This window comes from Pezoporus occidentalis, unplaced genomic scaffold, assembly GCF_034315485.1.
Source record: "Pezoporus occidentalis ecotype Australia unplaced genomic scaffold, CSIRO_AGI_Poc_V1 ctg113, whole genome shotgun sequence".
NCBI classification, from domain to species: domain Eukaryota; kingdom Metazoa; phylum Chordata; class Aves; order Psittaciformes; family Psittacidae; genus Pezoporus; species Pezoporus occidentalis.
Window position 1 is genome coordinate 633,273 of NW_026912918.1, and position 20,100 is coordinate 653,372.

The following is a 20,100-nucleotide window of genomic DNA, read 5'->3' on the forward strand; positions in this document are numbered from 1 at the left end:
GGCGCTGACGCCATCGCAGTGCGCGGCGGCAGCAGCGAGGGGCGGTCAATGGCCGCGGCGGAGCCGGCAGCGAGGAAGCGGCGGCCCAAGGGGCACTTCGCGGCGGGGCGGGCCAAGCGGCCCCGCGGCGGCGGGAGGCAGCTGGAGGCCGGCATGCGCGGCATCCTCATCACCTGCAACATGAACGAGCGCAAGTGTGTGGGGGAGGCCTACAGCCTCCTCGGCGAGTACGGGGACCTGCTCTACGGGCCGGAGCAGGTGCGTGCGGGCGGGCGGGGCCGGGCGGCAGACGGCCATGGCGCCGGGGAGCGCGGCATCGGCCGCTCCGCTGCTGCCCGCGGCCTGGCAGCAATGACCCTGCGCGGCGGGGAGGGCGGTGTCTGGAGCCTCCTCTGTGTGTAAAACCCCATGGTTGTGGTCACCACACAGGAAAATGCCGGTCTCTGGCATCAACCCCTAGGGTTGGGTGGATAAAAAGTCCTTGCCCATCACCTTTAGGCTTCAGGGCCATGCTGGCGGCTTTTGTGTGCGCTGTTGCTCAGTACTCAAACGAGACGTGCCGTGTGTGAAGTTTTCAGATCACGAGGAGCGGCTGTCTGGGAGCGAGAGGGAGGAGGATGAGGATGACGTTGAGGCAGCCCTGAAGAAGGAGGTCGGCCAGATCCGTGCCTCGACAGAGCAGAAGCTGCGGCGGTTCCAGTCAGTGGAGAGTGGTGCCAACAATGTGGTCTTCATCAGAACCCAGGGCATTGGTAGGACATCAACTGATGCTATGTAATGCTGTGGGGTACACTACACTGAACAGTGTTAGTAAAAGGCCACAGAGAGTGACTTCCAAGAAACTCGTGTGTACCAAATACATGCAGGGTTTCCCCCTCCTTTTCGCATAGCCCCTGACTTTTGTCATTAGCAGAGTTGCTAAAGGTAGAGGAATCTGTATTGACAAAATAATCCCTGATTACCCAGTTCTGGTATAGGAAAAAACTCTTTACAGAAAAGGGTTTGAGACTGACAGCAGCGCAGCTGAGTGTTTCCCCACTGTGTTACTTAGAGGGGTCAGGAAGGGAGAAAATGCCTTCAATTGGTTTCTCATACCTAGCTGTTTTTCTTGTAGAACCTGAGAACCTGGTGCACCATATATTAAAGGATATGCATGCCACTAAGAAGAAGAAAACAAGAGTCATCCTGAGGATGCTGCCCATTTCTGGAACTTGCAAGGCTTTTATGGAGGATATGAAAAAATACACAGAAACATTTTTTGAGCCTTGGTTTAAAGCCCCTAATAAGGGTACTTTTCAGATTGTTTACAAAGCTCGGAATAACAGTCATATGAGTAGGGAAGAAGTAATTAAGGAATTAGCAGGTATGTATGGATTTCTCACAAAACTGAGAACAAGTACATAAGCAGCCCACAACTGCATGCATAACATGTCAGATTATTACAAGCGGTCTTAATGGGTACACACATTTGTTGCTTAAAATCTTTATGTTGAATTACAAAAGCTTCTCTAAGACTTAAAAAAATCTTGACATCGATATTCCTTGCTGGTGTTAATGTCTCAAGAGACAACAAGCAGAAACAAGTCCAGTGTTTGGCATGTTAGTTACATGTGCTGTGAAATTAATGCTGTCAGGCTTTCTCTCTGGATGCTATGTTGAAATAGTGTGTCACTATTTCCATTGAATATATGACTTATAAAATAGCTCCACCTTACTCTAGTATTTTGTTTCTTGGTAATTGCAGTGGGACAGTTTTTCAGTTACACTGGTATATTCTGAGTCCTGCTCCGTTCGGCTATTTTAAGCAATTACAAAAACAAGTAGTTGGTTACAACTAAGGGGCATGTTGCTTTCTTTCTCTTAACTTTTTTCCTTTCATTAGGGCATGTTTACTGAAACAGTTTTCCCAGCATCTTTTAAACTACATCTTGTTTTACAGGAATTGTGGGCAGCCTCAATCCAGAAAACAAAGTCGACCTTAATAACCCACAATATACAGTTGTGGTGGAAATAATAAAAACCGTCTGTTGCTTGAGTGTGGTGAGAGACTATGTTCTATTCAGAAAATACAATCTACAGGAGGTGGTGAAGAGCAACAAAGAAGACAAACAACAAAACCCATCAAGTTTGACGGAAGAACAGAACTCCAAGGTAGTAAAACCAGAAGCTGAGGGGGAGGAGAAGAGCTCAGAAGAAGTAAAACTAGAGCACAAGAATCAAGGTGAAACAGAAGCTGAGCCCAAGGGGAATGATAAGCTGACAGTGTAAAAAGTGTGACAGAAGGGAAAGATAAACACAATCCAAACTAAGAGTTGCCCTAGAGTTCTGAAAGGGTGTTTGTAAAGAGGAGAGTGGTTTTGTTTTGAAATCTTGTTTTTAAAATCCACATGTGTAAGAATTCAATGCTTGTTGCAGGTGGCGCTGACATTACAACAGATGCAAGAGTGCTCACCTTTCTGGTGAAGCTTTGTTCTGCAATGCCTTTACCTAGTACAAAAAGCAGGAGTGTGTGCGTGGCATATGGAAATGTGGCCATCCTGACATATACTGACTCTCCTTTGTTATATCTGATGGCTACAGAAGTGAAAAGGCAGTGCAGAGTCAGCTGTATAAGGAAGTATTGATGAAAGTGAGATATCTGAAAAAGACAGTTGACTGCAGAAGGGTTTTAAGGATGTGATCTGACAACCTGTGTGACTGCAGAACTCAGATACAGTTTTCTGTGGGAACAACAGAATGAGCTAAACCTGATCATTTCCTGTCTGATGGAGGGTTATATACGTATATATATATACACACACATTGATCTACAAGGGTATGCTAAGTGTTGAAAGTAAATGGGAAGAACTGCTATCATCAAAATACTTGAATATTATGAGACTATTTAGAGTAATAGATTTGACTGTTCTAGGACAGTAGAAGTATAGTGCAGGCATTGCAGATGGTTTCAGCAAAAACTACATGTGTGTTTACATTAGCTGTGTATACAGCAGTTACTGGTTTGTAAGAAATGTTGTAGTCGCTGAACAGACTCCTTTTGAGTAATTTCCTGCAACAGCCTTTTGCTGCTCTTTCCAAAGACTTAATCCTTGGGGGTGTTTATGAAGTCTTTTTTTTGTTTTGTTTTTATTTTTTATTTAGGTCTCAAAATTTGAATTTAAATACTGCTTGGGAACTTTTTATGAAAGAAACTTCCATTCAACTATACTGGATAAAGGGAATTAAGCTTAATTTTTGGTACAGTTTTAGCTTTACAATATTAATTTTGTTTCAGATTGAAAGTAATGTTAGTGAGTCTGTCTGTTGCCTGTTTGTTACAGCAGCTCTTTTGATATCCCAGTGACTTAAAAAACAACCAAAGCCAGTGCATCTATAACCTGCTTTCCAATAGGGTTCTGAGTATGCTTCCTGTACAACTGTCTAGCTTTAGTATTTCATTTCTAGCATAAAAGCTTGTGGGTTGCCAGTGGGAAAAGACTCATCTTGAAGAACACCACTTGTTACTTGTCTTGGCTTAATGAAAAGGATTTGTCAAAGTCTCTCAACAGTGTTGAATTTGTATTTTCTTCTTCTCAAAATTCTTTCAGAAGCTGGAAAATTAAGACAGCTCTTTTCCCCAGTCCTCTTTCCCTTACCACCCATTTATTAAAACTCTGTTTTCTTACCTCCATCAGTGTTTTCTTTAAATTTTAAAGCTGCTCGTGTGTGAATTAAAACCAGCAATGTCTGGATAACACATAGGAAAGAACCGTTTGAGACCAGATATGAAGGTCAACTGTGAATGTTTATTGGTGGCTCATGTTGATGATCATGATTCAAAACAGCCTGCTTACCTTACTTACTAAGGACAAGGATAGGCTCATGGATAGTTTGTAGTTTTTTGATTGTTGGGTTTTGGTTTGGTTGTTTTTTTTTACCCTTCTCATTCATATGTGTCTACAGGACCGACAGTTCTTCAGAAGAAGCTGCTGAATAGCTGCTGTTTGTCAAGCCTGTGTCTGTGTGACATTTACATGATGCCTGTGCTGCAGTCTTAAAAGATGCCATCCTTCTTGTTTTTATAACTTGCCCTTACTGAACATTCACTGTTAACACATTAATTCCTAAATTTATTTATATTCATACAAGCAGGGTGCTTAATTTGGATGCGTGCAAGATCTGTGGCCATTTCTGGGAACTTCATTGTATACTATCATGATCTCCTTGTTAGTAAGCCTCTTGTGAATTAAATTATCTGGTCTCAAAAGAATGAACACACTACTCCTTCATTTGGAATCACTTCTACTTGTACTGTGATTCTGAAAAGTGCTAGGTGGCTGGAAGTTGTGTTTGCATCTGCCTTGCCAAGGTAGGCTTGATTTTTGTTTAAGCAAGAACACAAGGATGTAAAAAAACATAGTTGGGAATTTTTATACTTGTGCATTCTTACACAGTCACTGCTCAGTGGGTGAAATATAATCCTGTGTTGGTGCTTAACAGTTGTTAGAAGAGCTCCATTATGAATGAAATTGATAGGGATAGGCCTTTTTAGATTGCTTATCAAAATTAAGTCTTTCTCCATTCCTTGTTCCTCAGTTCATTCCGCCTGATTTTCCCAGTGATTGTCTTTGGCAGCTGCTGGACAAATTCAATCTGATTCAAAAGAGGAAGAAACTAAAATGAGTATATGTCACTTAAATTGTTTTTTTTTCTTTTTCAGAACAGCTCCATCCTACTTAAAGTCTTCATCCTACTTAATTTCAATAAGTATTAGGGGACTGTGGAAATAACTCCTAATTTCATTTTAGACTGTGTTGGATCTGTTCTTTTCCAAGAGGTTCTTTAAGTAATAATGCTTGTTATTTTTCTTGCACGGCAAATATTTGGGCTTTTTCTGTTACTGCATTTGAACTGAGTCTGTTCTTCTTGTTTGTAGCCTCCCCATGGTTCAAATAGGTGTTTGGGATTTATTTATTTTTTTTAATACACTTATGTTTACTTGCCTTCCTGGGGTACTTGTATGGAGCAGTGACTTTCCTGACATAATCTTGCAATTCACGGGCCAGTTTCTTTGGATCTTGTGACTTAAAGGGAGGAGATAAGACCACAAAAGCTTTTACCACCTACAAAGGGAAAATGGATAAAAATGCAGCATTAGTTCAACCAGAGCAACCTAAGAAATGAGGCAGTTAATTGAGTACTGCCTGCACTACAGGCGTATTCTGTCACACCTCTGCAATACAGCAAATCTTGCTTTTGTGTAAGCATATATAAAATTAGGACAAAAGATTGATTCTGCCTTACATTAGTAAAGGTCCTAAGTGATACATAAGAAAAGTTTTAAACTCTGCTTAAAATTTAGAGTTCTCTAAAGCACTGCTTAAAGCAGTTCTTAGATGCTACAGCCTTTTCTGTAAAGGTATGTTGCTAAAGAATATAATTCCCCAGGCAGTGGGTCAAAGTGTACATCAGTTCTTACCAGAGTCACCTTTATACTCAGTGTCATGTTCTTTAGGAAACCAAGTACTATATTTTCATTTTTAAGACAGAAAAGGGTACACACAGACTACTGCTCCCCTTGCTTTGGGTGAAGTGATGGAGAGAAGTTTGTGTAGCTGTATTAAAAATCTTACAAGTTCAGTGGAAGCTTGAGTGTGAGCTCTGTCATACAAGGCAGTTTGTGAACAGGAGAGTGACCGCTAATTACCTCCCCTCTGGTGGGATCTGGGCTGCTGACCACAGCTGACTCAGCAACAGCTGGGTGCTCTATCAGGGCACTCTCTATTTCAAATGGTCCAATACGGTACCTGGGAGGAAGAAATGAAGTGCTTAGTAAGTAAAAGGTGTATGCTTATTTTTTAGACATTTCTTGGCATTTTAACTGAAATCTACAAACCCAGAGGAGATGATGATATCATCAGATCTCCCCATAAACCATATGTATCCATCCTCATCCATGCTCCCTCTGTCTCCAGTGATGTAGAAGTTCCCACGGATTGTGGAAGCAGTTTTCACTGGATCGTCCTGTTAAACAAGCAACAGTTATTCTGAATATTGAGAAGCCTGAACCTTAGAGATGAGTTTTGCCTCTCTGGGCACTACCCAAATATTTTTCACTGCTTGTTTTCTGTCTCAAGTATGCAGTAGCTTGTGCTTGCTTCTTCCAGAGGGGAAAACTTATCACAGGGCCAGATAGGGAACTTAAGGTCACATAATAGGTCTGCAGAAGACTGGTATAGAGAATTGAAGTGTTGTAAGTCAAAACATTGTGAGGTCAAGATGAGCCAAAGCTCTTTGGTGCTGCACCTGCTCCTCTTGGTATAAATACATACCATGCTGCAGGCCTCAACTGGCTCTCTGGAAATTCACTTCAGGCTTACCACGTATCGAGTGAAAAAAGTAAATGGCCACTTGGCATCTACTTTGACAGCAATGTCTCCTTCTTTCCCAGGAGGCAGAACACTGCCATTTTCATCTACAATCTGCAATAGAAAAGGCAAATGGGTGATTATAACTTCCCATTTTAAGAAAGCCATGTTCTAAAACTAACCAACAGCCAACAGCTCAACCAAAAAAGTCAGCCTGCCATGAATACCACTGTATGGTACTGAAACTTGTACAGTATGATGTTCTACTCTCTTACGTACTACTTCCTATGAAATCAACAGTAAGCAGAAAATGGGACCACCTACCGAAATATCATAGTGGGGAGCTGCCTTTCCCAAGGAACCTGGCTTAATTTTCATTCCTTTTGTATTGGCACATACCATTCCCTGTTGGAAAAGACAAACAACCAGCCCAGGTATTTTTCACTCTTATTCCTGAAGCTCTTCCTGTTCTTGTACTATGCCCGTTGTTGAGCTAGTGTAAAATGTAAATTTTCCATTTGTGTGAGCCAAAACACTGAATTTCACCGAGTCTTGGACAAATAGTTCAAGATATTTTACAGCTTAAGTAGTCTTAGAAGCAGTATCATAACCAAGCACGTAATTCTAAAACCCATAAACCCTCCTGTAGGCAATTGCCACATATTCTAATGCCATCTTTCTTTTTCATCAAATATGTATGGCCCAGTTCCATATTTACTAAGAGGAACGAGATAGACTCTAAGGCTCCAAGTGACAGCTGAGCTTCACAAAAAAACGTACAATTTCGGTTTGGCCGTAGCCTTCATAGATATTCAGTCCTGTTTGGCTTTTCCACTGTGCCATCACATCTGGGTTGAGTGGTTCACCTGCAGTCAAACAGTGCTTCAGTGTCTTGAACGCATACCTTCATAAGCAGAGGACATTACTGAGTATCAGAGGACAGAAGGGGACAAATGCTCTCCCTGGCAATTGTTATGTTCAACCCTGTGACTTCAGGACACACCGGACTCTCTTAGAGTAAGGGTTAGGGTTGAGAGAAAATCTAGAGCTCTAACTGGAGTGCGTCTGGAAAGGGGCTGCCTAAGCAGTGAGGTGCAAAGATGCACAGGAGTGGCAACAGTGCAGCCACATCTGTGCCTTCAAGGGCCGAATACCAGCCTCTGTATTCACTATCCTTAATGCCTCAGGGCAAAACTTGCTCTGCATTGGAGGTGCCTGAGGGGTGGATTTCATCACCTGTCTCTGCAGTGCTAAAAAGAAGGATCTGTCTCCAACAAATCTCCACTACTCTAAGAGTTTAAATGGCTATGAGGTCCTGTAGAAATCACTGTTAAGAGCCAGATAGTAGCTTGCAGACACAGCATGGCCACTTGTTAACAGACACGCCGTACCTGGTGAGGTCGTGCTGTACCAGCACGCGGTAGGCAGTTGGTGCACTGCACAGAGTGGTCACTGGGTATCTGCACAAGGTCTAATAAATAAAAAGAAAAAGAAGATTAAATAATACTGTTTTGGGAAAAACCCTGCTGCAAACTATTACTTTCTATTGTATACTACAGCACAAAATACAAGACCTGATTGTCACCTCACTTACATGGAAAGCAAAGTAATTGGTGTCACTTTCAGCATTCAGGAAAGATGTTACAGGGCTCAAACATCAGCTGAAGAGGTGATACACTGACTGTGGTAAGTCACTGGTGTAACTGATTTGTCCTGATGCTTACTTGAAGCACAAGGACCACCCCTTGGTACGAAACCCTGGCCCTGGAGGAGCAACCTAAGTTTTGCAGGGAACTTTATACTGTAAAACCCACATCTCACCCTAGGACGAAGTCAGACACCTCAGAATAGAGGCAACTAAAATTGCACGTTTCTTTTGAACATTTTGCCTGTCTTTTATCTAGCCCCACGCTTTCTGAAAAGGACTGTCACTAATCTTTAGACAGGTTCTAATTCCCCCAGCTGTCCTAACAAAAGGCCTGACATGCAGAGCCAAGTCTCCATGAGCTCTGGCTGAGTTGTGAGTAATGCTGTATTAAAAGGTTGTTTTGGACTAGTAAATTTATATATCCTCCTCTACATGGGCCAGGACAGGAGCAGCTTGCTAGCAAAATAAAGATCTCAGTCAAGCGTCTGTTTTCTGACGCATCTTTAATTCGCACCCACACCACCAGCAGATGATGCGCAGCCACTCAGGCAGAGCTAAGCCTTACTTCTTTTTTCTTTAAACTCCTTTCTGCCTGCAATGCAAGTCTGCTCACAGAGGGGAAAGACCTCTCCTTCAGCAGCTTTCACTCCAGCCATGCCATGGGTAAAGCAGCCAAGAAACTCATACAAAAAAGAAAACCAAACCAGAAACTACAATTTTAAAATGGAAATGAAACAGTATTCAAATCCCCAAATAACCCCCACGTTAGGATTATACACTTTTCCACATAGGTGCTTTGAGCCCTTTGGGAACAGCAGTGTTCCTCTTCTGTTAGATTAAAACTCAGATTGCTTTGAGAAGCTTGAAAACCATTTCTTTCAAGAACAATTTCTTTCAAGTCAATCTCACAGCTTCAGTGCTTCCCAGTACTGACTTGACTTCCTTAATGGCCACAACAGTGTAATTAAAATATTAATTTACATGTAAGCCAGCTCATTTATCATTTCAGTAGTGAAATACAGTAGGGAAGAGGCTTAAGTAATACCAGTAACTCATCCTGATCGGAAGCAGCTGGTAATATCCTGTGCCCAAAAGAGTCATGCTGCAAAATCCTTCCTGTATTATATTCCTATCAAAGAACAATCACCCCGTAGTTATGCCATCTTAAAATGGCTAATCCCATAAACCTGAGAAGCTTAGTTTTGTGGCCTGCTTGGAAAACAACATGAAATATGAGTAATTGTTCATTATGAACATGGTGTTCTTACATTTAAGGTTTCTCTTGCATCAAACTGTGGCATGGCATGTATGAAAACACATGAGCCCTGGAACCATGGCCCGAAAACGCTCCCAGCAGCTGCCTTTACCCAAGCAGTGTCTGACATGTTCCACAAGATGTCTGAGGGAGTCAAATTCATCCAGTAGCTGTTGAAGGCAAAGGTGTCTATAAGAAAGTCTGCAAGTGGAAATTAGGAATGTGAGGTGGGCAGGGTCTTTTTGTGGGTTCTTTTTGTTTGTTTGGTGTTTTTTTGGTGGTTGTTTTGGTTTTATTTTTCCTTAGAAAGGCATGGTAAATTTGATCCGAAACTCAGGAGCTCAAATAAATGCCTTTTGCCTAGCCTTTGTACTGATAAAAGAAAATCAAACAATATCCTAATTCATTAGTTTCTAGACAAGTAGTTTCTAAAATGGAGCCACAGACCATATCGAAATAGATCCTTGCTTCCCGGGTATAATTCAGCTGAGGAGACTGAAAGAAATGACATGTACGGTATTGCTGGCACCTCATCATCTATCGTAATTCTATCACACACAAAATCTCTCTGTTTGCTTCACGTTCCAGAGCTGTAAAGACATAATTAGCTGAATACTTTACCTTCCTAAGAGAAAAAAACCCAGACCAAAGCTTCCATAGGAATGTTCAACCATTTTGGGTGAGCCTGTAGTACCACTGGTAAAATAGATTGCCATGGGATCCTGGGTTTTTGTCTTCACACAGTTATGGATAGCAGAGGCAGCCCTTAGAAGAAAAAACAGGTTATTGAAACAGTGGCTGGCATTATTCAGCACACTCAGCTTCAATCCTCTGTACCCAATATATGCAGGACTTTGTATAGTGAGATGTGAGGGATAAGAAACTACTGAGATTCCCTCACTCTTGCACTGCTAGTTCTGTATTAAGGCATTGTTGATGTTGGTCTTTATTCTCCATGTCCACCTTCTCCACAGTAAAAATGCCAACTGGCTGACCTTTATTTGCCTCCCTTAACAGCCACCAAAAGGGCCCAGCACCTTGTGTTTGACCCAAGCACCCTCCAGAAAGCATATCTGCCATCCTTAATGTGATAAGCTGAGGGAGGACCCACCATTTCTTTGGGTACATGGTCCCACTAGTTAATTGTCCCTGCCATGTTTGGGAAGTATGAAGAGGCTCAAACTCTCAGTCGTTTGGCATGTGACAGGGAAATATTTCTCATCACTTTCTAGGATGAGAAAGCAAAACCCTTCCTCTGTCAGGACTGATGTTCAAAAAGCTTTTACTTGGCATGCAGACACTGTCCATGCCTGCAAGGTTGGGCATAGGAAGTCCGTCTGCCCAGGCCAGCCATCTCCCTGTGCTGCCTGCCAGGCAGACCTGCTGTCCAGGAGCCCTCGCTCCAGAGCCTCACAGCCTCCTGGCTGGTTTAGCAGTTGGCTAAGGCAGCCAAGGACATGGGGAGCTGGGCAGACTGGGCAAGTATCCCAGTAGGTAGGGAGGCTGCCAGTGATCTGGCAAGATAGCGAGCCAGGCGGGACAGTAGCCCAGCACTCTAGAAACACTGTGAGCCTGACAGCTGATTAACCCTGGAGCCAGACAGCCAGCACTTCACAAGGCAGCCATCCTGGGAAACCAGCCAGCCTACCTGCCTGACCGCCAGGCACAGCCTCTGCAGGACTGATGCAGCTCCAGACAATATTTAGGTTTTATCAAAATCAATTTTACTCTCTGCTGTGGAACTGAGACATGGAATATTAGCCCAGCATGAAAGAGGATTCATCAAATCGACTTGACAATGTTTTAGTAGCTCTAGGAAGTTTGAGAATGCAGTCTTAGTGCTTTCCCTGTCTTTCAGTTTAGTGACACTGAAATGGGCCATTGTTCAAAAGAACAGATGCAAATACAGTCAGGCTGTACAGTGAGCTGCACATGTAATACTAGTTCAGACATAAGTAGTTGTGAGAACATATGGTACATCTTATGAAGCTCTTAAAGTGACTGAAGAGCTTGGATCCCACCTTGAAATAATGGTTTTAGCTACATTGATTTTAGCAGGGTACTTGCTTTCCTTCTCCACTCTGCCTTTCCACCCTTTCTACAGTCCCATGCACTGCAGTGAAGAGCTGTCTGTTGGGTGCTGTTTAGTAGCTACTTTTCAGCCATGAGGCAGGTTGTTTCCTAAACACATTAGGTTATTTTTGCAGTGCCCTTTTTTAGCCTTTCACACTGAAAAGCTATTCCTACTAACCTTATTATAGTAGCGTTTTAGGAACATGGATTGGAATAATTGGTATAGAATATTTTTCTTTGAGCTTTACAGGGTAAACAGGCCACAGTTGTCAATAAGAGAGGCTTTCCTGTTTATTATTCTGTGTTATTTCATAGTCATATATAAAAAAACCTAGTCATTGTAAGACTGTACTTATTTTTTAATTTGGCTATTTCCAAATGCTCTGTAGAAAAGAGACATAATTGCCTTCTCTCACACCCCCTCAAAGGTATCTATCTCATATCTAGACACAAGTGCATAAGTGTATTTAAACAACATGAGAAATGTTCCACTAGAGGTAACAATGATGGAGTTAACGGTAGAAGGCACTTACTTGAGCAAATCACTGAAGTTCAGCCACTCAGCCCTTCTGCTTTCAGATACAATTAGCTTTGTTTTCAGAAACTGAGATTTGGATGCAACTGAGTCCACCACAGGAGCAAGCACATCAGTTGTAATAATGCACTTAGCCTTGGAAGCCAGCAGTCTATAGCAGATGTCTTGTGCTGTCAGTTGTGTGGTCCCTGGGATGATGATAACACCTGAAAGTGCAATAAGATTGGGAATTTATTAGGTATTTGTCACTTTCAGTCCTGATAACTTCATAGCTTTTCCTGAATTGCTGAAAATCAGCACCATTCAGTCCAGAAATGAGAAGAAGATAAACAAGTGCCACACACATGAACTTGAATACAGATGTGCCGATCTGCAGTACAATATAGCTTTTGCTTTTATGAGATCCTTTGCTCCAGGCACAATGTAAGTAGAAAGTAACTTTGGGGCAGTAAACACTAGCAGCTTTAACTTAACTGTATTGAAGTTAAATTGATTTAACACAACCAAATCGATTTAACACAATCAACGCAAGCCACAGAAAGCAAAGCAAAATGATGAGAGTAATTCCATCAGTCATAAGAGACTACACTGTCAGCCTCTTTGATTGTCAAATGTTTGCTACACAGTCAAATAAGAAAGTAATTGTTAAATGAACTGCTAACCAACTTTCGGCATAGAAGGTAACAACCAATCTACAGACCATTAGCAATGATACAATTCACCTGTTCGCATACAAGCCACGCTCAGCAGCCACCACTCTGGGATTCGGGGGAGAATCACTAAAACTCGGTCTCCTCTTTCCAGACTGCATGGCCCAGAGAGCACGTTGGCCACTTTTTGGGACAGGAAGCCCAGCTCCTCAAAGCTCCATTTAATTTCATCTCCTTTTCCATTTATCCACCATAGAGCTGGATTTGATGGTCCTTTTCGTTCCTATACACAAGCATAAAGAGCATGTTGGTTATTTCTGATACACCTGCAGTTCCATGCAGAGTTTTTGGGATGGTCCAGGAAGTGGAATCTGATAGTGTGACATATTCTAGGGCAGGGATATTACACATGTGGTTTAAAAGAGACCTTTTTCAAGGCAACTATAAGTTGGTGAGTATATCTACCTGATTTGCAATGTTCATAAATTACTTAGAGGCTTTTACAACCACAGCACTGCACACACTGCTGAATCAGAGTCACAGAGACAAAGCACCATGTCCCTTCTGATGCCAAGCAAATTGCCTCTCCTTTCTCTGCAATGTCAATATTATGTTAAAATAGAAATAGGGGAGGAAATTCCGGTCCCACTGAAGCCAGTGATGGTTTTAGGCTTGATTTTGGGGATAGGGGCACAGTTTTACTAAAAATACTGAATCTACAGGGTCAGAAACGTTACCTTTTCGATTTGAGACCACTTGTCCAGCACATCACTTGCAAAATTAAAGTACTCTGGTACTTCCTGTTCACAACGACTGACAGCTTCATAATATGAGAAATTCAAAGGTGCAAAAGTCTTGTGATACTGGTGGAATAATCTGCGGAGTGTGTGGGTGCTCCATGAGGACTGCAACACTTGAAATACAAGTAAAATCTTTGTGGTACAAAAGCAGATGTATGGGGGCTTTTGGATACAATAACCATCAGAAATGTTTTTTTAATGATTATTTCCCTCCTACAAGAGGCTGAAAAATCAATAATAGTGTTACGGTGTGCATATTCCCAGATGGGCTGTTGGCTCCAAATGGCACAGATGTATATAGAGCAGCAAGTCCATCTCTGTATGACATTTTATCCCACCTCTCCTTATGGGTAAGCTAGAGCTCTGGTACCACTTTCAAGTCTCCTACTTTTCCATCTGCCCACAGGTGTCTCAGAGAATTCCCCCTGGAGCTGACAATTCCTACTCTTTCCAACCAAAGTAGGGGCTAAGCTGAGCATTCTACATTGTACCATTTCCTCTGCCTTCTTTACTGTTCACAGAAAAAACTGTGTTCCCTCCCACCACTGGCATTTGCCTTTTATTAATTGGATAGCAAAGTCTTATGAATAACTCTGAGGTGGCTTTCCACATTCTATTATTGATTTGTTTACCAGACTAATGCTTTTGCCACATTTGCATTTGTCCTTAAATATACAGAGTTGCATTTGGTTTTACAAAATACTGTTTGTAGTTTTGCATTACCTCGAAAACACTTTGCAAGAGTGAATTACAGCCATATGTATGGGAACATGGTGCTCAGGATACATCAGCTTCAGAGACTAATAAAAGAGGGTTTTTCTTTTTTCACATAGTTTGCTTATAACACATTATTTCTTATCTCTATCCCTAAGAGGTCATTAAAAAAGCCAGATTCCAGAACTCACGGTTAATCAGTGACATCTTTGTGGAAACGGCAGCTGGTTTATTTTTCCCTTAGATCTGAGCCAGTGATTGCAGACTCAGACCTAGAAGATGTTCTTGCAGAAAGAAGCTACTTCTTCAGTCTGCTTGGGACAAACCAGGAAAGTAGTCCACCTTCTTTCATAAAAGTGAGAATCATGCGAAGAAAGAGGAATAAAACAGCACTGTAGAGTTATATTTTTTTACGTTAGTAGATGGCATCTTTCATTTGAGAAGACATCTGAACAACTATTAAATAAAAACTAATTTTTCGGGGTGTTTAAATAGGTTGGGCTTACCTGGAGGTGTTATTTGTGATCAGGTGAGACTTCTTTCAACTCCTCCTCATGTATCTTGCCTAGTACTTAATTGGTGAGTACTGCCTTCTGGCTTCTTTCTAGTTCTTTGAGCAGCTGTGGCCCTTCATTAGGATCACACATCAGATTCCGTGGTGGGGATTATTTCCCCTGAGAGCACAGAATTCATTTCTCCAATCTCCTTCTGGAGAAAGGCACAATCACTGAAAAAACTGAGAGAAGATAGAAAGAGTGCTGAGTATGAATGATTGTGTTTCTGGTTCACTGCCTTTGGAGAATGGATAATCTACCATACATTACTGTATAACTATTTTATGGCACCAATGACTTTGAAAATAGCAACAATGGGGCTTTATTCTCAGATTCTGGAGTTAAACATAGTATGAGGATTGGTGTGATAAAGATATGAAGATTTTCAGAAGCCTGTTGCCAATAAATATCACCTATAATATCCACGATCGGATACTTCTGTGCACAAAATACATGCAGTTCTGACATCAGCTCTGAGGACAATGAAAACTCCATAGTCATTGCTATGAAAAGGGAGACAAAGGGCTGAGACACAAAATCCATGCTCTGAAAGACATGACACAGGATCTCCAGGTATTCAATTATGGTGAGCTTGGCAAACTTGGACTAGGTGAATTCTCCTGCAGTCACAGTAATGTCTGTTAGTATTGTTACCACAGGCAATAAGCTCTGCAAGTGGAAAAATATTTTTAAACTAAGACGTAGATAAATAAAAGCTATACATAAGCATACACATTAGACTATATGATATATACAGGCTGTGTATAAATATAGGTATTTAAAAGATGTGTAGACATAGCACTTAGGGACATGGTTTAGTGGTGGACTTTGGCAGAGTTGGGCTTATTGTTGGACTTGATGATCTTAAAGGTCTTTTCCAAACTAAATTATTCTATGATTCTATATAGAGGCAGTACAGGGTATAATTAAGGATCAGAGTCAGGGAACAGAGATGCTGCTAGAAACAACAAGCACAAAGAGCAGCCATGGAAATAAGGGACTACGAAGAGGCAGAACCAGGCTGTTGGAGACCACATGCAGAATCCCGGCAGGCATCAATGCATGGCCAGTCTTCCAAGAAAGCCATTGAATTGCTGTGTGTTAGGGATATTGGAAAGCTTTCAAGCCACTTTTGCAAACTGAATGTAAGCTCTGAAATTACTCAGAAGTAAACTATCCAATTTGGCATCAGTGTCTTTGCACAAGTCACATACAACCTCTCTCCCCCTGTCTCCTGTGTCTTGTAGACTTGGAGCCAGCTCCCCCAACCTGCTGCTGTAGTGTTAGGAGATGACCCTCCCCAGCTTGGTAAATCACATATGATATTCTGAAAATGCAGATACCCAAAGCTAAAGTAATTGCAGGCTACCTGTCTCTCATCTTAACACTTTAAAAAGGGCATGCAGCAGACTGCCTCAAGTGACAGTGTTTACTGATGTTAAGGTGATCTGAAAAGAGAATTACCCCATTTTTCTGATCTGACTGCTATTTAACTGGTTCTGCTTCTCCTCTTACTATTTTTCAGTCAAGACTAGGAGCAAAGATAACTATGTCTTATGCTGCCTGGTAGCTCACGTATTCAGAGAAATTAAAATGGACAGAGCAGTGGCAACCACATGAAATTCCCAGTGAAACCTGCAGAAAAGCCACAGTGCAGTGCTCAGTTATTTGAATATACACCTCAGGAGCACCCACAGTGAGATTCAGAGCGAGCATGTTTGGGTCAAGGTTTGAGGAACTTCAGGCCTCTGTAACAGAGCACAGAATTTTCCATCTGCTCTCGCAATGTTGAAATTACTCCTCCCATTCCTCATTTTATTGTGGTTGTTAAGTGGCTTTTGAGCTGTGCAATACACACATGAAGAGCCACTCCAAACACACTGTGTTTCTAATGTACATACATGAGAGGGCATTAAGCCCGTCTTCAACCCAGCGTGGAGAGACTGAAACCAATGATTGAGTTTGCTCACAAATTTTCAGGGCAGACAGATTTGGCCTTTTTCCCAGGGTAAATTTCTATGAGCACTCAGGGGTTTACAGCAACAACTCCAGTGACATCCCTCGTGCTGCCTTCACCATGTAAATACATTTGGAGACACACAACACAGCTGCTACTGTTTGTAAATGTCATAAACCAGTATTCGGTGCAATAATGATGGACCATACACACATGGATGAGTCAGCCCAACTTGTCCACAGAATCCTAGAACAAACAAAAAGGGTGACAGCCCCCAAACAGTGAATGTACTGCAGCAGTCTTCCACTAGCACACATGGAAAAAAACCCAGTTGACCCATGATTTTTATGGTAGTTGCAATGAAATCCAGAGAAGTTTCTCATTTGCTCACCAAATTAACTACCTGCTCCCAGGAAGTAGAATTTAGAGCAGCTGTTGATGCAAATGTAGTAGAGAACCATTCAAGGCAGACGATACAGTTCCTCTCTGCATGTCTGTTACTTCAAGTACAACATTTCGGACAGTCTGAAGACTCTCTGTGGAATGAATCTCCAAAGGACTGGTTAATAAAATATCCCAAACCACCTCCTTTCAGTCACTTTCATAATTTCCCTAAAACATTTAACACTCACAGCACGCAAATACTCCAGAGAGTAAGGTTTATTTTTCATCTGAGGTCTAATTCTGCTCCTAAAGAAATAAATTTTCATCTATCCCCTGAGTAGTGCAAGCTCAGATACATTTAGATTGATGTAATCTACACAGACATAGCATTTCATGCGTTTGCTTTCTCTTTGGTTTTGACTTCAGGCAATTTCGTGCTTTCTAAGTGGAAAGCAAAGCAATATCCATTTCAGAGCTTAAGAGTAAGAAAGAGGTGAGATCCACCTGCAGAACCCTCCTGGCACAGCCCCTCCTGGGACTTGTCTTTGTTAGCCAGTTAATAACTCAATTAGCTGTCCTCAAAGGTCATCAACAGCTTTACTACGCAGCGCATTTGCTATTTTCCCAGGCTCTTGGTACAACAGCAGATGGGTTCATGGTACTGCATAGTGGCTTTACAGCAGAACAAGGAAATCGGGAGGTAAACAACCCTGGGCTTGGTGGTTTTGTGCACTGGTGTTTTTGTGCTTCTAGTAAATACAACGTTGGTCATAGAGTTCAACTACTACTTACATCTTCTGAAGCAAGAATAAAGAGTACACAGCCTGTGCTGTAGCAGCACTGTGTGAGGTGCAAATGCTACAGAGGGGTCACAAGAAATGTGAGATGTGACCTAACAGGGATGATCTAAACCTCTGCTGCAGCCACAGCCACGTAACTCTGCTTGGCTGTTATGGAAATTTCTCACAGCCTGAACTGACTACTTAGTCCAGGAAATCCTTGATTATATTTAAACCTGAAACTATCTGTGACCCAGCACTGTCTAAAGTGTGAAGTCTGATTACCAACAATTATTAAAAACCATTCTCATAAAATAGGATTTGACTTGCACACTTTGTGGCTTTCAGTGAAATGATGCACATACAAACATAAAAGCAAAAGCTGAAGGCAAGTCTGATTTCCCCTCGTTTATCATTATTTTCAAACCAGCTTCTCCCACATACATTATAAATTATAGGGAAAATATTGCTTTAGAAATACCCAAAAGCACAAGACCAAAACCTGGTATCTTCTACTCTTACTCAGAAGGTTCTCCGGCACCTCTTAAGACTGTTAGGGAACAGGATGCCAGAAAGCAGAAAAGCAGTCATGTTCAGCACATTCTGGCCAGCAGCTCAGCAGCAAAACTCAGCTCTTCCCCAGTCTTCCTTTCTTAGATTCTTCCTTTGTATTTTCCCAGGGACCATCTTTGGCAGTTGTTGCACAAACTCCAACTTGTCTGTAAAGAAATAACAATACTCAGCAGTTTGACAGAACTTCCAGCTTAATTCCAAGCTGTGTTCCTTTTCTGTGGCAAGCCTGTGATTTTAAAAGCTACAAGCTCTTCTGAGGACGAAGCAGGCTGGCAGCACACCCATTGCTCAATAAAGAGTGACTTTTAAAAGAAGCAGAGTTCATCACTTGGGTCACTCAGCAATTCTTCAAACCACTTGTGCGGGACAATCTCACCCCACTGAATTTGAGCACAACTTGGGAAAGGGGGCTACTAAGAGGCTTTATTTGCTTGCTGGAAACCCTGGCCAGTGAGGCAGAGCTCACTGGACACTCCGGCACACACCCCCAACAGAAATGTTTTGATTCACCTGTTTGTCTCTTCTTTTATTTTCCTGGTCAAGTTCAGGTTTTGACATGATTTAGTGAGGGACTTGGCAGTGCTGGGGTAATGATTGAACTTGATGATCCTAAAGGTCTTTTTCAATCTAGTTGGATCTATGATTACAAAACTGCACTAACATGTTGGTGAGTCTGAAAGACCCAGTGTATAGACTAAGAAGTCTGTGACTGCACCAGAGAGGAAATCTCCTGTGTGAGACCTTCCCCGCTGTAATGAGCAATTCAAGCCACTAGAACAGGGCTCAGAGGAAAATCTCACCATACCCATTTAAAACCCAACACAGACCAGCACCAAAGCCCAAGAATCTTTTCCAGGATTACAGTTTTAAGATTGCTTTAAAAACAATGAATTTCCAGGGTCATAATTAGATTATGTTAAAAAAAATATTACTGACCTAGAATAAATGGATTATGATTACTTCACTTAAAAATGGATTACTTTGCCAGAAAGTACTGACATTTGAAATCTGAATGTGCTTAAAAAGAGTCAGATTCTGAAATGGTGACTGGATTACGTTTTTCAACATGTTTTTATGATTGCACTTAACAGTCTAATCCTATTTCTAGTTATTCTGCTAAAAAAATGGGATTACGTTTGAAATATCCAATGTGTTTTCCCTCTGTTCCAACTGAATCAAGGAGAGAAAAATTAATCTCCCAGAGCAGAGCTGTTTCTCAGGAAAAGGGAAGGGAAATTTAAAACCCTCCATCATGGCTGTGGAACCCTGTGCAGAAACTGAGGGAAGCCAAAGGCAGACAGCGAAGTCTTTTCTGAAGACTTTTGGTGGGACCTGGCACATCATTGCTTAGCCAGGTGGGGCTTATCCTTCTTCTCCTGATGAACTATTCGTGTTAACTCTGGAGGCCCTGGGGTTCTTTTCAACCTTTCTAGATGCTCCGCTAGTGGAATCTGAGTCCTGCTCCACCTGCACTAGCTGTAGTACTGTTTGCCTTTGCACAGCCCACTGCCACCAGTAATAAGATGTGAAAATCATGCTGAGATTCCCTCAAACCTGCCATACCCCTTGAGCCTGATAATCTGCAACCAGTGCAAACTGTGATAACTGCTGAGGAACTTGACAGGCCAATTGTTGCCAGCTGAGGCTTTCAACCCTCTGTATAACATCCAAGAATTATCTGTCTCTGTTCAGTTAGTCATTCAAGATGTAAAGAAATGCATTTAATATCTTATAATTGTATTGAATTTGTAGGGTCTGATTCTTTTGTTTAAAATAATCAGGATGAATTTATACTCATAGATGCAATTTGATTAGGGAAAGGAACATTTCA

The 20,100-nt window shown here is 41.8% G+C and overlaps 2 protein-coding genes across 2 annotated transcripts; one reads left to right on the forward strand and one right to left on the reverse strand.

Annotated features, from left to right (window-relative positions):
- THUMPD1 (THUMP domain containing 1) lies at positions 1 to 2,309 on the forward strand. Its single transcript, XM_062634779.1, has 4 exons — positions 1 to 258; positions 572 to 752; positions 1,115 to 1,363; positions 1,940 to 2,309. The coding sequence occupies exons 1-4, from the start codon at positions 49 to 51 to the stop codon at positions 2,266 to 2,268; spliced, it is 969 nt and encodes a 322-aa protein (XP_062490763.1). The 5' UTR covers positions 1 to 48; the 3' UTR covers positions 2,269 to 2,309.
- A 1,456-nt stretch (positions 2,310 to 3,765) lies between these two features.
- LOC134172029 (acyl-coenzyme A synthetase ACSM4, mitochondrial-like) lies at positions 3,766 to 18,501 on the reverse strand. Its single transcript, XM_062634753.1, has 16 exons — positions 18,219 to 18,501; positions 14,529 to 14,749; positions 14,214 to 14,333; positions 13,246 to 13,421; positions 12,581 to 12,791; positions 11,857 to 12,064; positions 9,872 to 10,015; positions 9,264 to 9,420; positions 7,739 to 7,818; positions 7,128 to 7,251; positions 6,672 to 6,752; positions 6,360 to 6,461; positions 5,876 to 6,003; positions 5,687 to 5,786; positions 4,983 to 5,102; positions 3,766 to 4,632 (listed from the first exon to the last, which is right to left on the reverse strand). Exons 3-16 carry the CDS (start codon positions 14,227 to 14,229, stop codon positions 4,546 to 4,548), a joined length of 1,734 nt encoding a protein of 577 aa, XP_062490737.1. The 5' UTR covers positions 14,230 to 14,333; positions 14,529 to 14,749; positions 18,219 to 18,501; the 3' UTR covers positions 3,766 to 4,545.
- Positions 18,502 to 20,100: the final 1,599 nt, after the last annotated feature.

Bases quoted from the DNA above. Each gene is read 5' to 3' on its own strand.
- THUMPD1 (XM_062634779.1), top strand. From the start codon at position 49: ATGGCCGCGGCGGAGCCGGCAGCGAGGAAGCGGCGGCCCAAGGGGCAC. The intron at 259-571 runs GTGCGTGCGGGC...CCGTGTGTGAAG, and splicing joins TGCTCTACGGGCCGGAGCAG to TTTTCAGATCACGAGGAGCG. The intron at 1,364-1,939 runs GTATGTATGGAT...CTTGTTTTACAG, and splicing joins AGTAATTAAGGAATTAGCAG to GAATTGTGGGCAGCCTCAAT.
- LOC134172029 (XM_062634753.1), bottom strand. The intron at 12,065-12,580 runs GTGAATTGTATC...TTGCACTTTCAG, and splicing joins CGTGGCTTGTATGCGAACAG to GTGTTATCATCATCCCAGGG. The intron at 6,753-7,127 runs GTACGTTTTTTT...CTTTTCCAACAG, and splicing joins GCTACGGCCAAACCGAAATT to GGAATGGTATGTGCCAATAC.